The 17,063-nt window shown below is 41.4% G+C and overlaps 1 protein-coding gene across 1 annotated transcript; it reads left to right on the top strand.

Moving 5' to 3' along the window:
• Positions 1-427: 427 nt before the first annotated feature.
• LOC132206033 (somatostatin-2-like) lies at positions 428-3,234 on the top strand. Its single transcript, XM_059638099.1, has 2 exons — positions 428-579; positions 2,462-3,234. Exons 1-2 carry the CDS (start codon positions 478-480, stop codon positions 2,672-2,674), a joined length of 315 nt encoding a protein of 104 aa, XP_059494082.1. The 5' UTR covers positions 428-477; the 3' UTR covers positions 2,675-3,234.
• The last annotated feature ends 13,829 nt before the right edge of the window (positions 3,235-17,063 follow it).

Raw genomic sequence — 17,063 nt, 5'->3', positions numbered from 1 at the left:
GTAAGATTTCATAATGCTTGTACTGCATTAGATGGTCTATCTAACATCTAGCTCCACTTTGAAACAATTCAGAATATTCTTTTCCTTATATGGTTAAAATATTTCTAGATTGGAAACTATAAAACTTTTTAATGAATAATTGTACTTCAATTTTAACCATCCATATTACAGACCTTTCAGACACTTTCATAATAAATTTACGAAACTTACAGCAGCAATATTATTAATCAGTTATGTTCTTTGTAAATTAGCATTTTTCCATTTACGATAACACAAGCCTGTCGCTCTTTATATTCCAGCCCTTTATTGGGTTAATGATGCACTTGACTATTAGGCTTTAATTGTATCATTAATTTTGTGCGTCAGAGAGTTGATTCTGCTGTGCTATAAAAGAACTGGAAAAGCATCCAGTTAAAAAAGGATTGAGGTGTTCATGACACATTTAGCATTTTATTTGGGAGAGCTTTGAGCTTCAGTATGAAGTGGCAAATGACAGTGTGCCTGATGTCCTTGCTGTTTCTTCTAAAAGTTGAGGCAGCAGATCCACTGGAGGAACGAATGAAACTCCAGGTAAATAGGGTGAGTATAAGATAATTACAGAATTTGCAAATGTGGCAGGTAGGGGACCAGGCAGAATCAATAATTGCAACAAGCAAAACAGAAGTGTGATGGAAGTGAAAAAAAGACAGAAGAAAATCCCACTGGAGAGAAGAACAGAACTTTTTTCTATTTAAGGCAGGTATTGCAGAAGAGAATTGGCAGTAAATTAAACAGTAACACGGCAGATGCTGGATATCTGAAATAAAAACAGAAACTGTTGGGGAAGAAACTTGGCACTGTGGAGAGAGAGAAAAACAGAGTAAATATTTCAAGTTTAAGTTCGGATTTCCAGCACCTGCAGCATTCTGATTTTTTTTTAAACAGAAAGGTGAGAATTGAATTAATATTTTTGGGGAAATTGTGGAGAGAAATGAGAGAAGATGGGATTGTTTTCTAGAACACTGAGAAAGCGAAGGGAAAATTTAATAGTGCTGTTAAAATCTCGAAGAGGGAGTAACTGGAAGTGGTACCACTAACAGCAGACGGGTAGTCAGAGGTCACAATTTTAAGCTGGTTTAGAGAGAGATTTTTTTGCACAGTTGAGTTGTTATAATCTGGAATACGGTGCCTAAAAGTTGAGGGAATGAGATCCAGCAGTAACTTTTAGAAGGAAATTTAAGAGATAAAGGATGGTAAATTGCAGGGCTCTGGGGAAGAAATGGGGAAATGGGACTAACTGGCCAACTATTCCACGAGGGCTAGTACAGGGATGATTGAATAAATGGTGTTCTTTTCTGTAGGATTCTATGAAAGCCAACCTTGGCATCAAGAAATGTTGAGTACATTGGTTATCTCTCAGGAACAGGTATTATATAGGCCTGAGTTAGTAAACCAGAGAATTTGAGTTCAAAGACCACCTATTTGAGAACTTGAAATTGGTTTGACAACAAAATGCAGAAACATAAAGCTGGTTCCAACAAAAGTAAGTGTGAAGCTGTCAGACCATCAGAAATCCTCAACTGGTTCAGAAGTTTCCTTTAAGGAAAGAAGTTTCTCTGATACTTGGCTCACAGCTGCTCCAGACCCAATCTGGATGGCTATTAACTGCCTTGTGAAGTGGCCCAATAAGTCACTTAAATGTACAGGGAGCTGAACAAAATATTGGCATCTGTTGACATTGAAAACCTTCTCAAGGTTAGAAAATCCAGTGCGGGCTGTACTTTTGAAAAACTTGTTGATTACACTTAGCTGGATAGTGGAACATTATTGAAAAGACCAATAAACCTCAACAACTGAGGGATTTTTGATTTTGCACAAATACATTGGCAGGACTGGCGGATCAGGGTTTAAGGAAGTGTTCATTGGCAAAGAGCAGTCAGGAGTTTTATTTATTCGTTTTGTGGGATGTCGGCATTACTATCGGGGCCAGCTTTCTTGCCCATCCCTAGTTACCCTCAAGAAGGTGGTGGTGAGCTGCCTTTTTGAACCGCTGCGGTCCTCCTGCTGTGGGTTGACCCACAATTATGTTAGGGAGGGAATTCTAGGATTTTGACCCAACAACAGTGAAAGAACGGTGATGTATTTCTAAGTCAGGATAGTTAATGGAGGAGAACTTGCAGGGGGTGGTGTTCCCATGTGTCAGCTGCTCTTGTCCTTCTAGATGGAAGTCTGTGTGAGTTTGGAAGGAGCTACCTGAGTAGCTTTGAATTTCTGCAGTGCATCTTGTAGATAGTACACACTGCTGCGACTGCAGTAAGCTGCAATAAAGCAGGTCGACGGCGGGGATGGTGCTGCTGTAAACTACGAACCGACTGAGCACAATTTGAGTAAGCAAATGATGCTTGCATCAATGTACAAATGGCTTGTGTTGTATAAAGATAAACAAAAGGTTTTTTTTCCTCTCTCTCGGTTTGTCCACAAGGAAGTTACTAAAAGCAGGAAGTATCTGATGTTAAAACTGCTGTCTGGGTTGTTGGATCCTGATGACAATCTCTTGGAAAATGACTTCACGTCTTTGAGCCCAGGAGAGGAAGACAGTTCGCTTGAAGAGAGGTCGGTTAACGCTGGCATCCCTCGTAGACCGCAGAAGGCACCGTGTAAATTGTTCTTCTGGAAAACGTTCTCACACTGTTAATTACTGATGAATTTTCTAAGTCAGTAGACCTGTATTTAAACAAAACGGCTTCTGTTTTCCTGTAAGGGATTAACTTTAAAATGATCAGAAACTTGCATGCAATTCTCTTTCGATATCAATATTTACAACGTATGCCTGCAATGAATTTAAGCGGAGAGCGACCCGTGAAGCCCCATGTCAAATCTTGTTTTCGCAAATCAAACCCAGGTTAAACTTCCTAAGTTTTTGTGTTAAGGCAGGTTATTCTTTGGCATGTGATTCCAGGCACTTTCCTGCCGTTTTTCTCCCTCCATTCCCCACCCTAGCATTATTATTTCCTCATCTCCCTGTCCCCAGACGGGTAGTCCCTCCCTCCCTGATTCAAACCTCATACTGATAGTTTCAGAGAAGGACCTGGACCTGGAGATTCTCCAGGAGAGATTTACAGACACAGTCTCTCAAGGCCGTCAAACTGAGGAGACAATGTCATTTGGATTTGTTTGTGATACGTGAATGTATAGAACGTACAGTCTACCTGCATTAAATGTTTACACTTACCGAGCAGTCTGATGCCAATAAAAGCATACATTCACAGCTGTGTATTAAGCGTTGATATTCTTTTCTATCTCAAACAAAAAGGTAAACAAAGACATTTGGCTCCTTCTGTCTTCCTCGTGTTGATTTGAAGCACCTGCAGAACCGGTCTTTAATCCTTTTATTTATTGATACCAATGTTTCAGCTCTCACTGTCAATTACTCACAGCCGTTACAGTTTTGCTCTCCTAGGGGAGAGGTTGCACGAACCAGGAATGTGTGCTCATTGGCCTGTGTGGGTTCCGAGGTGATCCGATTTCGCTGATTACAGGCTCCCTTGGAATGCACTCTGTCTGAAGTTAACTTTCGAGCCCATCTGTTCAGGGTTGACGCCACAAAGAGCTAATCCACACAAAGGTCGATGAGTCGTCATTTAAAATCCTCCCTCACTCCCCTACTTTCCGACCCTCCTCCGCCCACAACACAAAAAATTTTACAAGAAGAAGTGGAAGGGTGATTTAATCTTTAAAACGGTCAGTGGTTTTGATGGAATGAATTTAGAGGTTAAAAATAATCTTAAAAATATCTTAAAACTAAACAAGAAAGCAAAGTGTGAAGCTGGATGAACACAGCAGGCCAAGCAGCATCTTAGGAGCACAAAAGCTGACGTTTCGGGCCTAGACCCTTCATCAGAGAGGGGGATGGGGAGAGGGAACTGGAATAAATAGGGACGGGGGGAGGTGGACTGAAGATGGATAGAGGAGAAGATAGGTGGAGAGGAAAGTATGGGTGGGGAGGTAGGGAAGGGATAGGTCAGTCCAGGGAGGACGGAAGGGTCAAGGGGGCAGATGAGATTAGTATGTAGGAAATGGAGGTGCGGCTTGAGGTGGTAGGAGGGGTTAGGTGAGAGGAAGAACAGGCTAGGCTGAGCTGGACTGGTTTTGGGATGCTTTGGGGGGAGGGGAGATTTTGAGGCTTGTGAAGTCCACATTGATACCATTGGGCTGCAGGGTTCCCAAGCGGAATATGAGTTGCTGTTCCTGCAACCTTCGGATGGCATCATTATGGCACTGCAGAAGGACATGTCATCTGAGGAATGGGAGGGAGAGTTAAAATGCATTATCTCTGATCACAATTAAAACTAAACAACTTCTTTTCAGAATGTGCCCAAGAATTGAGCAAATACTGTTTGCAGTGTTAAACAGTCATTACTTGCAGAGCTAGTAGGAACTGCAGATGCTGGAGAATCTGAGATAACAAGGCGTGGAGCTGGATGAACACCACAGGCCGAGCAGCATCAGAGGAGCAGGAAGGCTGATGTTTCGGGCCTAGAAGAGTCTTCAGACTGGTTGTCATTTCTGCTGCTGTGAGATAGTTAAGCATTTGTCCTTGCAAATCATCTCCCTGTCTCTTGGAAGTAAGGACAGGGGCTCCTGGCAATATGTCGATTACTTGCAATTTTTAAAACTATCACTGGTTCTCATTGGAGTGAACACAGAAGTGGTGTTTGCACTGGGAAGGGCCATCAGTAGAAGCTGATCATCTCAGGGAGTCACCAAGAAATCCATCAGGAAATTCAGAATACCGAGAGAATTGGGTGAGATTGTGAAAGGATTCTCACAGGGAGGACCTGATGTTCATTCTATAGATGTAATTTGGATGAAACTGGAGAAACGGATGAGGGAGAAGGGTATAAAGTGTTACGATGGTAAATGTACATGAGAAAGATGGCAGGAGCCTCCAAAGGAGCGTAAACACTAGACTGTTGCTGTGCGGTATAACCCGTGACACAATATTAGCCTCCAAGCTGTTTGTGTGACACCTGCCATAAATGCAGCTTTCTAATAAAGCATGTGACTCATGCAAACTGGATAAGGTAATGTTGCCACAGTCTGACTGGATCATAGGGCTGCCGTCTCTTTAGAGAGAGAAACAGAGGACTGGTGGTGATTTAGCCTGAGGGTCACCATACCTCAAGCAAGAGGAAAGAGAGGCCATCATGATAACCTCAGCTGGTGTAGGCATGCTGTTGGCATCACTCTGCTTTGGACACCAATTGAGCTAACCAACCACTAAACAAACTGCTTGGTGTACAAAAGTGTTTACTAAGTTAAGATTTATGACTCAGAGAGAGAAAAATGGAGAGGCCAGAAGCAGGATTAGGTCAGAAGGTCCAACCAGCAGATCTGCTGTTTGGCAACCTGAGTGCAATCAACATAACCAGAAATGTTCTGAGTCTTCTTGAGTTTAGTGAGTAATGCCAATGAGTTAACCCGTGGATTGTCTGTGCGTCTCGAGGAGAGGCAGAAAAAAATCACATCTGGTGAATGTAAAGGAAGGTGCTGACAGGAAATGCTTGTGACAAAAACAGAAGTTGCTGGGAAAACTCAGCAGGACTGGCAGCATCTATGAAGAAAAATCAAACTGTTTCGGGTCTGGTGACCCTTCCTCAGAATGTTCTGTGGAAGGGTCACTGGACCCGAAAGTTTAACTAATTTTTTTTGACAGATGCTGCCAGACCTGCTGAGTTTTCCCAGCAACTTGTGCACTTGTATCTGATTTACAGCATCCACTGTTCATTCCATTTTTATTTGGACAGACAAAGGAGTGGATATTGATCTGCCTGGGAGACTGAGTGGCTGTGAATGGAAACTGTTAGTAGCTAACAATAGGTAGTGTGTAATAGCAGACTATGTAATAACAAGGCCTGGAGTGTGGGGTTAGGGCTTTGGAAAATTCAGGTCCTAAAATTATTGAACTTGATATTGGGTCCAGATGGCTGCAAGGTCCCTAAGTGGAAAATGAGGTGTTCTTGAGTTTGTGCTGAGCTTTGCTGGAACACTGCAGCAAGTCTGAGACAGAGATGTTGGCCAGGGAACAGGGTGGCGTGGAGCAGACATCTGGAAGCTCAGGGACAATGGGAACTGCAGATGCTGGAGAATCCGAGATAACAAAGTGTGGGGCTGGATGAACACAGCAGGGGTCCAGGCTCAAAACATCAGCTTTTGTGCTCCTAAGATGCTGCTTGGGCTGCTGTGTTCATCCAGCTCCACAGTTTGTTATCTGGAAGCTCAGGGTCTTTTTCATGGGCAGAATGCAGACATTCTATGAGGCAGTCACCCAGTTTATGCTTTGTTTCCCCAATGTAGAGGAGACCACATTGTGAGCAGTGAATGCAGTGGACTAGATTGTGTGAAGTACAGGTAAAGTGCTGCTACACCTGGAAGGTATGTTTGGGCGCTTGGATGCTGAGCGGAGGTAAACGGGCAGGTGTTACACCTCCAGCGGTGGAAGGGGAAGGTGCCATAGGGCTGTGGGGGGTGTGTGTTAGAACTGAAGGAAGAGCAGACCAGGGTACCCATGACAGAATGGTCCTTGTGGAAGATGGACAAGGGTGGGGAGGGGAATATGTGTCTTGTGGTGGCATCTCACTGTAGGTGGAGGAAATGACGGCTAACAATCTCCTGGATGTGGATGGTCTTGGGATAGTAGGTAAGGACAAGGGGAACCCTATCTCTGTTGCAGGAGAGAAAAGAAGCGGTGAGGGCACAAATGCGGGAAATGGGTCAGATCCAGTCGAGGGCCCTGTCGACAATGGTGCTGAGGAATCCTTGGTTGAGGAAGAAGGTAGACATTTTGGAGGCTTCCTAATCAAAGTTGGCCTCATCAGAATATATACACCAGAGATGGAGGAACTGGGAGAATGAAATGAAATCTTTACAGGAAACAGGGAGCAAGGATGTATAGTGCAGACAGCTGTGTGAGTCGGTCGGTTTATGCTTGTGACTTCATCAGTTAAGTAAGAAATTAAGGAATGACGATAGAGTGATACTTCACCAGGGTAGAATGGATTTAAAGGATACTTCCGGGGAAAAGAAGATGATATCCTTTTGTGTTTGTAAGTCTTGTCAAAACATATACAGAGCTCTTTTTATTTCCTTTTCTTCTCTGTTAAAAAGTTCTTTTGTCAAAAGTACATTGGCAACCTTATGTTAAAATATTCAGTGACTTCCTCAGTAAGCAAATTGCAAACATAAAACACATGGTCTTATCATTTTAGCACTAAGTTCCTATTTTTTCAGCGTCCTGGCTTCATCTAAACCATTAGGTAATTCACATTTATTTGGATCAATATTTCCTGAGTATCTACTAGACAGTTTGGTTACAATTACAGGATTTGAAGGTTGCTGTTGCAGTGAAGCAAATGAATTCCAAGTAAGTGACCTTCTGCAATGTTAGAAGGCCGGATCTGAGTCTCATACGATGTGAAGATGCTGGTGTTGGACTTGGCGGGGGGTTGGGGGGTGGGGGTGGGTGGTGTTGGCGGTGGTGGTGGGGGTGGAATCAAGGTCAGAAGTCACACTCTGAAAGCTTGTGATTTTTAATAAACCTGTTGGAATATAACCTGGTGTAGTGTGACTTCTGACCTGAGTCTCAGATAGTGGGTCCGTATTTAAGCAGAAAACTTACATCCTTGTGATAGCACCAAGGTGAAACTGAAACTGATTTTTTTTTACTAATCAAATAAACCATCAACATTCTGTTTTGATGACTATATTTTTGATTCACACAATGATAGAGGCTAATTTCTGATTTTTTACAACCTTCAGCTCTAAAAGATACATTTCAAAATACATTTTTAAGATAAACATGGGAAGAAAAATGAAAATAAAACAGATGTAGATTGTTAATACAAACTAACAGTCTTGTTGAAGTTACATTGGTGAGTGCCCAAAAGATCATGCATCACTGACTTTTTAACAGCTCTCCACAGAGCCTGGTCTCTTTTGACATATTGCCATGAAACCCTGAGACCAGAACCATGTAATTGCTTTATTTTGTTGTCCATGTAATTCAAAGAAAGGTCAAACATTTTCGCCTGGGCTCCTGCAACATTTATAGCTGCAGAATGCTCAGAAATGACAAGCTAAGATTTGCTGCTTTTTCAAGGTGTATGTAGGGCAAGGGGAGCGCTGGCATATTTCAAATTCTACAGTTGCAACTGATCTAAATACAATACCAAATATACTGGAAATGTTCTGGCCCTATAAACAATTGTTACCTGTACACATATATATATATATTAGTTGTATGCTAGGTTGTAAAGTGTCAAATCACACCAACGAAGAACTTAATAAAGAGACATTCTTACTAAATGGTTGTACTGTAAAAGTATCCCTGTCTCTGAGCCAGGCGGCCTGGGTTTAAGTTCCACATCCTTCAGACCTGTACCATGTGTTTGAACAGTTTGCTTTAAAAAAAGAGCTGTACTCTAACCTAAACTATGTGGCTCAACACCACCCAGGAACACAGTCCCCTTTTTGATATCTTTGTGGTGTAGTGGTAGTCCTGAATTCAACTCTCACTTACTCTAGCAGTATGTCTGATCTGGTTGGTTTAAAAATATTTATCAGTAAATAATCCCCACCAAGAATTAGGGGAAGTGTAGATAGCTCCCAACAGTAATTGTGCTGTATGACTTAAATAAATCAGGAGATAATGACGACATGTAATAGAAGCAATCGTGGAAGATTTTTGTCTTTATGTATATTTGGGGAAAACCAAACTTGCAGAGATAGCTGCAAGGAAGAATTTATAGAATGTTTTTGGGACTGTTCCCTAGAATAATATGTTGTGGATCCAACCAGGAATTGTCATAGGCAATTCAGTCCTTTGAGCCCACATCATCATGGCTGATCTTATCCTGATCTCGACTTCATTTTTCTAGCGCACTCCTCATAGCCCCTTATCCTGCTTTTCATCAGAAATATATCTATTTTCTTACTTGAATCTGTTGATTGATTGATTCTGCCTCCACTGCACTCTGGGCAGCGAGTTCCACAGATTCGCAACCCTCTGAGACTCATCTCAGTTTTGAACCTACTTCCTGTAACTCTACATCTATTACCTCTTGTTCTAGACAGTTCCACAAGGCAGAACATCTGTTCAACATCCACCTTATCAATCCTCTTTAGCATTTTATATACCTCAATCAGATCCCCCCCTCATTCTTCTGAACTCCAGTGAGTACAAACCCAAGTTATTCAACTACTCCTTGCATTCCCATAAATCAACCTGGTGAACCTCCTTTGAACTGGCTCCAGTGCCTTCCCCAAGTAAGGAGACCAGGACAAGGCACAATATTCTAGATGTGCCTCACTAATGCCTTAGAAAAATTTCATGACATGTCTTTTATGATCCGATCCTTTTGCAATAAATGCCAGGATTCCATCTGTCTTTCTTATTATGTGCTGCACCTTCATATCCATTTTCTGCAATTCACGCACAAGAACACCCAGATCCCTCTGCACTGATGCACTTTGAATCTGCTTCCCATTTAAATAATAATTGGCCCTTTTTATTTTACTGGCCAAACTGGATAATCTCAGACTTGTTCACATTAAACTCCAGCTGCCAGATTCTGGCCCTTTCTCCTTGTCTATTAATCTGTAAACTCTTTATCTCCTCATCACAGCCTGCTTTCCCACCTGTTTTAGTATCAACCATGCATTTTGATAGGTTACGGTCAGGCTATTTTGGATCTGCTTAAGGTTGGGAAGGTAGGTTTAATAAATTAGCTCAAATAAAGGATCCTCTGGGAAACAGTGGCCATAAAACAGTAGAATTTAGAAATTTGAGTTGGAAACACCTGTGTTAATCTTAAAAAAAAGGCAAGCACAAAGAATTGAAGACAAAGAAATGTGGCTGGAGTGGATTGGGAAAGAAGATTAGCAGAATATATGGTTAATGAACAATTACTTAAGAAAATAGTTAACGAATCACAGCAAAGATATATCCCAGTCATTTTGATTTGATTTGATTTATTACTGCCTGTGTACCAAGGTGCAATGAAAAGTGTTGTCTTACATGCTCTATAGACAGATTGTACTATACAAGTGTATCAGAGTAACAGAACAGAGTGCAGGACACAGTGTTACAGCTGCTGAAAAGGTACAGAGAGTGAGATCAACACTAACATTAGAGATGTTCATTCAAAAGTCAAATAACAGCGGGGAAGAAGCTTGCCCTTTTTATAAGTTAAACACAGTTGTTTCCAATTCAAATTTCTTATCTGTTCTTATGTGTATACAAACTGTTACATTTTCTGTCTGATGGAAGAGGGTCTGAAGAAAACAGTATAACTGGGGTCGGAGGGGTATTTGATTAGGTAGGTTGCTTTCCCAAAGCAGCAGGTAGTGTAGAAGGAGACAGTGGATGGGAGGCTGGTTTGTGTGATGGACTGGGCTGTGCTCACAAGACTCTGCAGTTTCTTTTGGTCTTGGGAAGAGAATTTGTCATACCACATTGTGATGCATCCCGATAGGATGCTTTCTGTGGTGCATCTACAAAAATTTGTAGGTGTCTTTTCCTTCTAATTTCCTTAGTTTCCTGATGATGTAGAGGCATTACTGTGTTTACTTGACTGTAGTTCAATGTGGGTGGACCAGGACAGATTATTGGTGATCTTTGTTCCCAGGAACGTGACAGTGTTGACTATCTCCACCTCAGCACCTCTGATGCAGACAGGGGCGTGCCCTCCACTCCCCTTCCTGAAGTCTATGATCGGCTCCTTCATTTTGCTTATAGTTGATGGAAAGATTGTTGCATTTGCATCAAGCCATTAGGCACTCTATCTCTTTCCTGTACTCCATCTTGTGGTTGTTTGAGATCTGACGTACAATGGTGGTGTCATCAACAAACTTGGAACTCGAGTGGGGCAGAATTTGGCTGCACAGTCATGTGTGTATAAGGAGTACAGTAGGGTGCCTTGCAGAGCACTAGTGTTGAGGATTGTCGTGGAGGAGGTGTTGTCGCTTATCCTTACTGATTGTGATTTGTTGGTCAGGAAGTTGAGAATCTAGTTCTGGGGTGGGAGCAGAGACCCAGTCTCCAGAGTTTAGAGATGAGTTTGTTTGGAATTATGACATTGAAGGCAGAGCTATAGTCAATAAGTAGGAGCCTGACATAGGTATCCATGTTGTCCAGATGTTCCAGGGATGAGCGTTGGGCCAGGGAGATGGTGTTTGCCATGGACCTGCTGCAACAAATGGTAAAATGCAAAAGATCGAGGCAATCTGGGAGGCTGGAGTTGATGTGAACCATGACCAGCCTCTCAAAGCACTACATAATTATGGATATTAGACCCACCAGGCAGTAATAATTGAGGCATGCTGATGGTGTTCTTGAAGCAGGTGTGGACTTCAGGACATAGTAAAGAGAGTGAAGATATCTGTGAATACTCCTGCTAGCTGGTCCGCACTGAATGCATGGTTGGGGACTCCTTCTGGGAGTCCATCAATGAGAAGAAGGGTACTAGGAAGGAGATAAACCAATTACATGGTTATCCAAAGAATTTAAGGATAGTATCAAATTGAAAGAAATAAAAGAAAACACTGCAGCAAAGATTAGTGGAAAACTAAAAGATTGGGATGGTTATAAACACCAAAAAAAGCTGAATAAAACAATGGAGAAAATAAACGTTGAAGGTTAACTTGCAAGTAACCTAAAACAGAGTTCAAGAGTCTTTATCCATAGAAAAAAAGGAATGAGCAACAAAGTGAACAGAGGCCCCTATAGCTGGGAAAGTAACTATCTAGGAAATGGCAGAGTAGATACTTTGAACCAGTCTTCATGGTAGAGAAATTATAACTGGCATTCCAATAAAAAAAAATCAAGGGCAAAAGTGGGGAGGGGTGAAAATAAATACAATAACTATAGGGGCTAAAGGCCTGATAGATCACCCCAACCTGATGGGTTGCATCCTAGTAATTTAATGGAAATAGCTACGGAAATAGTGGATGTACTCCTTGTAATCGTCCAAGAAATATCAGATTCTGGAAGAGCCCTAGAAATTTGGAAAATTGCCATGTAACATCCTTTTCAAAAAAGGAATGAATCAATAAAAACTGGTCACCAAAGGCCAGCTAGTTTAACATCTGCTCTTGGTAAAATGTTAGATTTTATTATAAAGAATGGAATAGCAGATCATTTAGAAATATAGAAAGTAATCAAGCAGAGTCCGCATGGCTTCAGGAATGGGAACTCATTCCCGGCATATTTAGTAGAATTCTTCAAACAAGCAGGATAGACAAAGGGGAATTGGTAAATGCAATTTACTTGCATTTCCAAGAGGCATTCAAAAAGCTATCACGCAGAAAACTACTTAATAGTGGTGGAATTCTTTGAGGATATTACTTGCATGGTGGACAGTGGGGAACTTGTGGATGTGGTGTATCTGGATTTACAGAAGGCATTTGACAAGGTACCTCATCAAAGCCTGCTATGTAAGGTAAAGCTCCACAGTATTACAGGTAAGGTATTGGCATGGATGGAGGATTGTTTGACCAGTAGAAAGCAAACAGTAGGGATAAATGGGTGATTTTGTGGTTGGCGGTCAGTGGCTAGTGGTGTGCCTAAGGATCAGTGTTGGGACAGCAATTGTTTACACTTTGCATAGATGATTTGGAGTTGGGGACTAAGTGTGGTGTGTCAAAATTTGCAGATAACACTAAGGTGAGTGGCAGAGAAAAGTGTGCAGAAGACACTGAAAGTCTGCAGAGGGATATAGATAGTCTAAGTGAGGCAGATGGAGTACAATGTTGATAAGTGTGAGGTCATCCATTTTGGTAGGAATAACAGCAAAATGGACTATGTTTTAAATGGTAAAAAATTGCAGCACGCTGCTCTGCAGAGGGACTTGGGTGTCCTTGTGCATGAATTGCTAAAAGTAGGATTGTAGGTGCAGCAGGTAATTAAAAAGGCAAATGGAATTTTGTCTGCCATTGCTCAAGGGATGGAGTTTAAAAACAGGGAGGCTATGCTGCAGCTGTATAGGGTCCTGGTGAGGCCACACCCGGAGTACTGTGTGCAGTTTTGGTCTCCTTATTGAGAAGAGATATACTGGCACTGGACGGGGTGCAGAGGAGATTCACTTGTTTGATTCCAGAGTTGAGAGGGTTGGATTATGAGGAGAGGCTGAGTAGCCTGGGATTATATTCATTGGAATTCGAAGAATGAGGGGAGATCTTATAGAAACATATAAGATTATGAAGGGAACAGATAAGGTGGAGTTTGGGAGGTTGTTTCCACTAGCAGGTGAAACTGGGACTAGGGGGCATCACCTCAACATAAAGGGAAGCAGATGTAGGACTGAGGTCAGAAGAAACTTCTTCACCCAAAGGGCTGTGAATCTGTGGAATTCCCTGCCCAGTGAAGCGGTTGAAGTTACTTCACTGAATGTTTTTAAGGCAAGGCTAGATAAATTTTTGAACAGTAAAGGAATTAAGGGTTATGGTGAGTGGGTGGGTAAGTGGAGCTGAGTCTCAAAAAAGATCAGCTATGATCTTATTAAATGGTGGGGCAGCCTTGAGGGTCCCGATGGCCTACTCCTGCTCCTAGTTCTTATGTTCTTATTAATAACAGCCCACGGTACTGGGGCTGTTTTTAAAAAGATGCATGTAACTGCATTAAACAGATGTCACCCTCTGTGTAACAGAATGAAGGTTAAAGTTTAACAAAACTACTTGCTAATAACTTTAAGAAGTTGGTTGTTTTTCCAGAACATCTTCAACTTTACATGAGCAAATGTAATAAATGCTAAAATGCTAAAGCACTCTGCATAGAAAACATTTACAGCTCTTAATTTAGTTCATTATGCAGATTCTAATCAACTTATTAAACTGACATAACTGTTGCGCTCTTGTACTTATCATTGGCACTTGACATTTTGGAGGTGAATTGATGTCTGAATAGATTAGCATCACAAAAGTCAGAGTGTCTTCTTATATGACAAATGGAAAATGGTTTTGTTCTAACAAAATAGTTATTAAGAATACTTTTATTTTCTTTTACTACACATGTTATTATCTTGGATTCTCCAGCATCTGCAGTTCCCATTATCACTATTAAGAATACTCATCTACCCTCTATTAATTATGTTTAATGCAAAAGTCATTAAATATGGTCCATCTTTGAAGCAATGGTGAATGTAGTCTTGCAGATGCATCATGTGCTATCTTATAAGAACAGCTTTTAACCTTAATAATGTTAAATGGAATACAAAAGCCATGATTACTAATAATTACATTTCCCTCCGGGCAAATTCTTCTATTAACACTTCAAGCTCTGGTGACTTCAATCATAAACTAGGCTGATAGTGAATGATTTACTGACTCTTCACATGAAAGTAAACTCAAAAATTTGAATACCGTCTCAATTCTCAATCCAAATGTCATTAAATCCTTTGCCCACCTACTGAAGGCGAAATGGCAATGTCACCACACTAGTAATTCAGAGACCAAAATCCATGCTGTACAACTGAGGTTCAAATCCCAACATGCCTCTCAATGGAATTTAAATTTGATCTTTAAAAGAAAATCTGAATTCAAACCTACTCTCAATAAAGGTGATAATAAAAATAAAGTAACAACTATGGATGCTGAAGATCTGAAACAAACAGAAATAGAAATTGCTGGAGAAACTCAGTAGGTTCTGGCAGCATCTGTGCAGAGAAAACAGGGCTAATGTTTCAAAGCTTTGAAGGAGGATTGCTGGACTTGAAACATTAAAAACGTTGTCAGTTGTCGTAAAAATACCTCTGGTGCACTAATGTCCTTTAAGAAAGGAAATCTGCCATCTTTATCTGGTTTAAGAACATAAGAAATAGGAGCAGGGGTTGGCCATCAGGCCCGTTGATCCTGCTCCACCATTCAATAAGATCATGGCTGATCTTTTTGTGGACTCAGCTCCACTTCCCTGCTCGCTCACCATAACCTCTAATTCATTTACTGTTCAAAAATCTACCATTGCCTTAAAACATTCAATGAGGTAGCTTCGATAACAAAGTCTGGGGCTGGATGAACACAGCAGGCCAAGCAGCATCTCAGGAGCACAAAAGCTGACATTTCAGAAGGGTCTCGGCCCGAAACATCAGTTTTTAGGCCTGTCCTATTCTCTGAACATCCATGGAGTCAGGAACAGCCGTTCAAAGAGTAGTGGCTCATAACACTTTAGAAGTATCGGCATCCACAGTTGACATGAGGGATCCTTTTAAAAGGCAAGTTCAAAAAGGTCCTTCTTCCGCCACCAGGGCCACACTATGACCCCTTGTGCAACACCTACAGCCCTCACCCCAATTGGTGGCCCTCACATCAGGCTATTACACTTGCACATACATTCACTAACTATATACTGAACAGAAGCTTACAACTGTAGAGTAACAAGATATGTAAAACAAAATGAAAGTAATTCATTCATCACTTTTCACTTTCTTTACTACATGACAATTAAACTGTGCATCATTCCAGATCCCTTTATGTATCACCAGCACTTGAAACTTCCCTTGTGTAGACATCACATAATTGACAGAAGAGATGACAGATCCAGGTCCATCAGTCAAGCAACATTTTTCCTCAGGCTCAGCTGTTTCAACACAGTAACAGCTGTCTGGTCATTCAGTCAGTCTCATCATGCATTCTTACCATTGCTGGATTGACAGCTCAAGCCAGTATTTGTTTACACAGAGTTGAAAGGTTTCAAGCACTTGCAGTTTCTGCTATCGATAACATTAAAGGATCTGCATGCTTGACACTTTTATTGGCTTCTAATGAGTTTTTTTTCTAAAAAAGAAAGAAAGAGTAACAAATAAATTACTTGTTTTAAAAACTTCTGTTTTTGCACATCCTGTTGTCACTGTAGGGCTCCGATGGGTGAATGGCTCAAAGGCCTGAGCACTTACTCTACAACTGGGACAATGTCCCACGTCACCCAGCTGGACTATTCAAACAATGTGCCTCAGCACTCATTGGCCCATGTCTGCCTCTGGCTTCTGTTGGATTGGCTTGTCTGCTGCTGTCCTCTACTCTCTGGGGCTGAAGTTTGCACCTCTAGAGCCATTTTCTCTAGAGATGCTCAAACAAAGCTTGGAATTTTCCTGTCTCTCACGATCTGTCTCACGGATGAAAAATCCAGGCCTGGATTTCAAAATACAATCATTAACCAGACACATTAACAGAGGCATGAGACAAGGTCAATGTTCACCCCATGCCTCAATCTTGGCTCAGAATTATTCTTGATCAACAAATCAGGCATGAAAGATCACAATGAATGCATACAATTCTATCTTATTGTCATAGTCACAGGTCTACAGGACAGCGAAATAATTACCCTTTCAAACTGGACAGTCTGGAGTTTCTAATTCCAATATATTTAAGGCTGCCATCCATAAAGGTGCTGATTCATTATAATTGTGTGTTTCTCTTTCACTACAGTAGAATGATCTAAACAATAAGGAAACCAGCTGTGGGGGTTAATGCTTTTATACCTTTGCACTGCTCCTGTGAAGAGTAGTGTGCATAGGAAGGACTCACAAGCTGATTCATAGTCTTCCCTGGTTGGGTAGTGCATCGGTTATGCCACCCAAAGGGGTTGTTAGTTTAATGTATTGGCAACGATTTATGGCACCTCATTTCTCATAAAAAGGTGCCCATTCACACCTACTGAATATTTTCTGAACTTGATAAAAGCTTCTATTCAGAAAAGGATGTCTTTGAAAATGAATGCATCAAGCAAATGGGTTTCGTTTGATGGGCTGAACACAATTCTTGTTCATACCGATGTGGTGAGGATATGCTTTATATCTTTCTATATATTGGTCTCCTCCTGTAGCACAAACAAGGTAAGTTTATTGAAAGAGGCTTTGCTATTTCTTTCCACATTTAGGCCATTGGCTCCCGAGGCAGAATATGAGGTGCAGCTCTTCCAGTTTGCAGGTGGTGACATTGTGACACTGGAGGAGGCCTAGGATGGGCATGTCACCCTGGGAGGAGGACAGGGAGCGGAAATTGTTTGCAACTGGAAGGTGTTCTCGTTTGTGCAA

Source organism: Stegostoma tigrinum, chromosome 28 (genome assembly GCF_030684315.1).
Source record: "Stegostoma tigrinum isolate sSteTig4 chromosome 28, sSteTig4.hap1, whole genome shotgun sequence".
Lineage (NCBI taxonomy): Eukaryota > Metazoa > Chordata > Chondrichthyes > Orectolobiformes > Stegostomatidae > Stegostoma > Stegostoma tigrinum.
Note: the sequence above shows the minus strand (reverse complement) of the source record. Positions and strands in the feature narration are given on the sequence as shown.

Excerpts from the sequence above, each read along its gene's own strand:
- LOC132206033 (XM_059638099.1), top strand. The coding sequence starts at position 478 with ATGAAGTGGCAAATGACAGTGTGCCTGATGTCCTTGCTGTTTCTTCTA. Across the intron at positions 580-2,461 it reads TGAAACTCCAGGTAAATAGG|GAAGTTACTAAAAGCAGGAA; the intron begins GTGAGTATAAGA and ends TTTGTCCACAAG.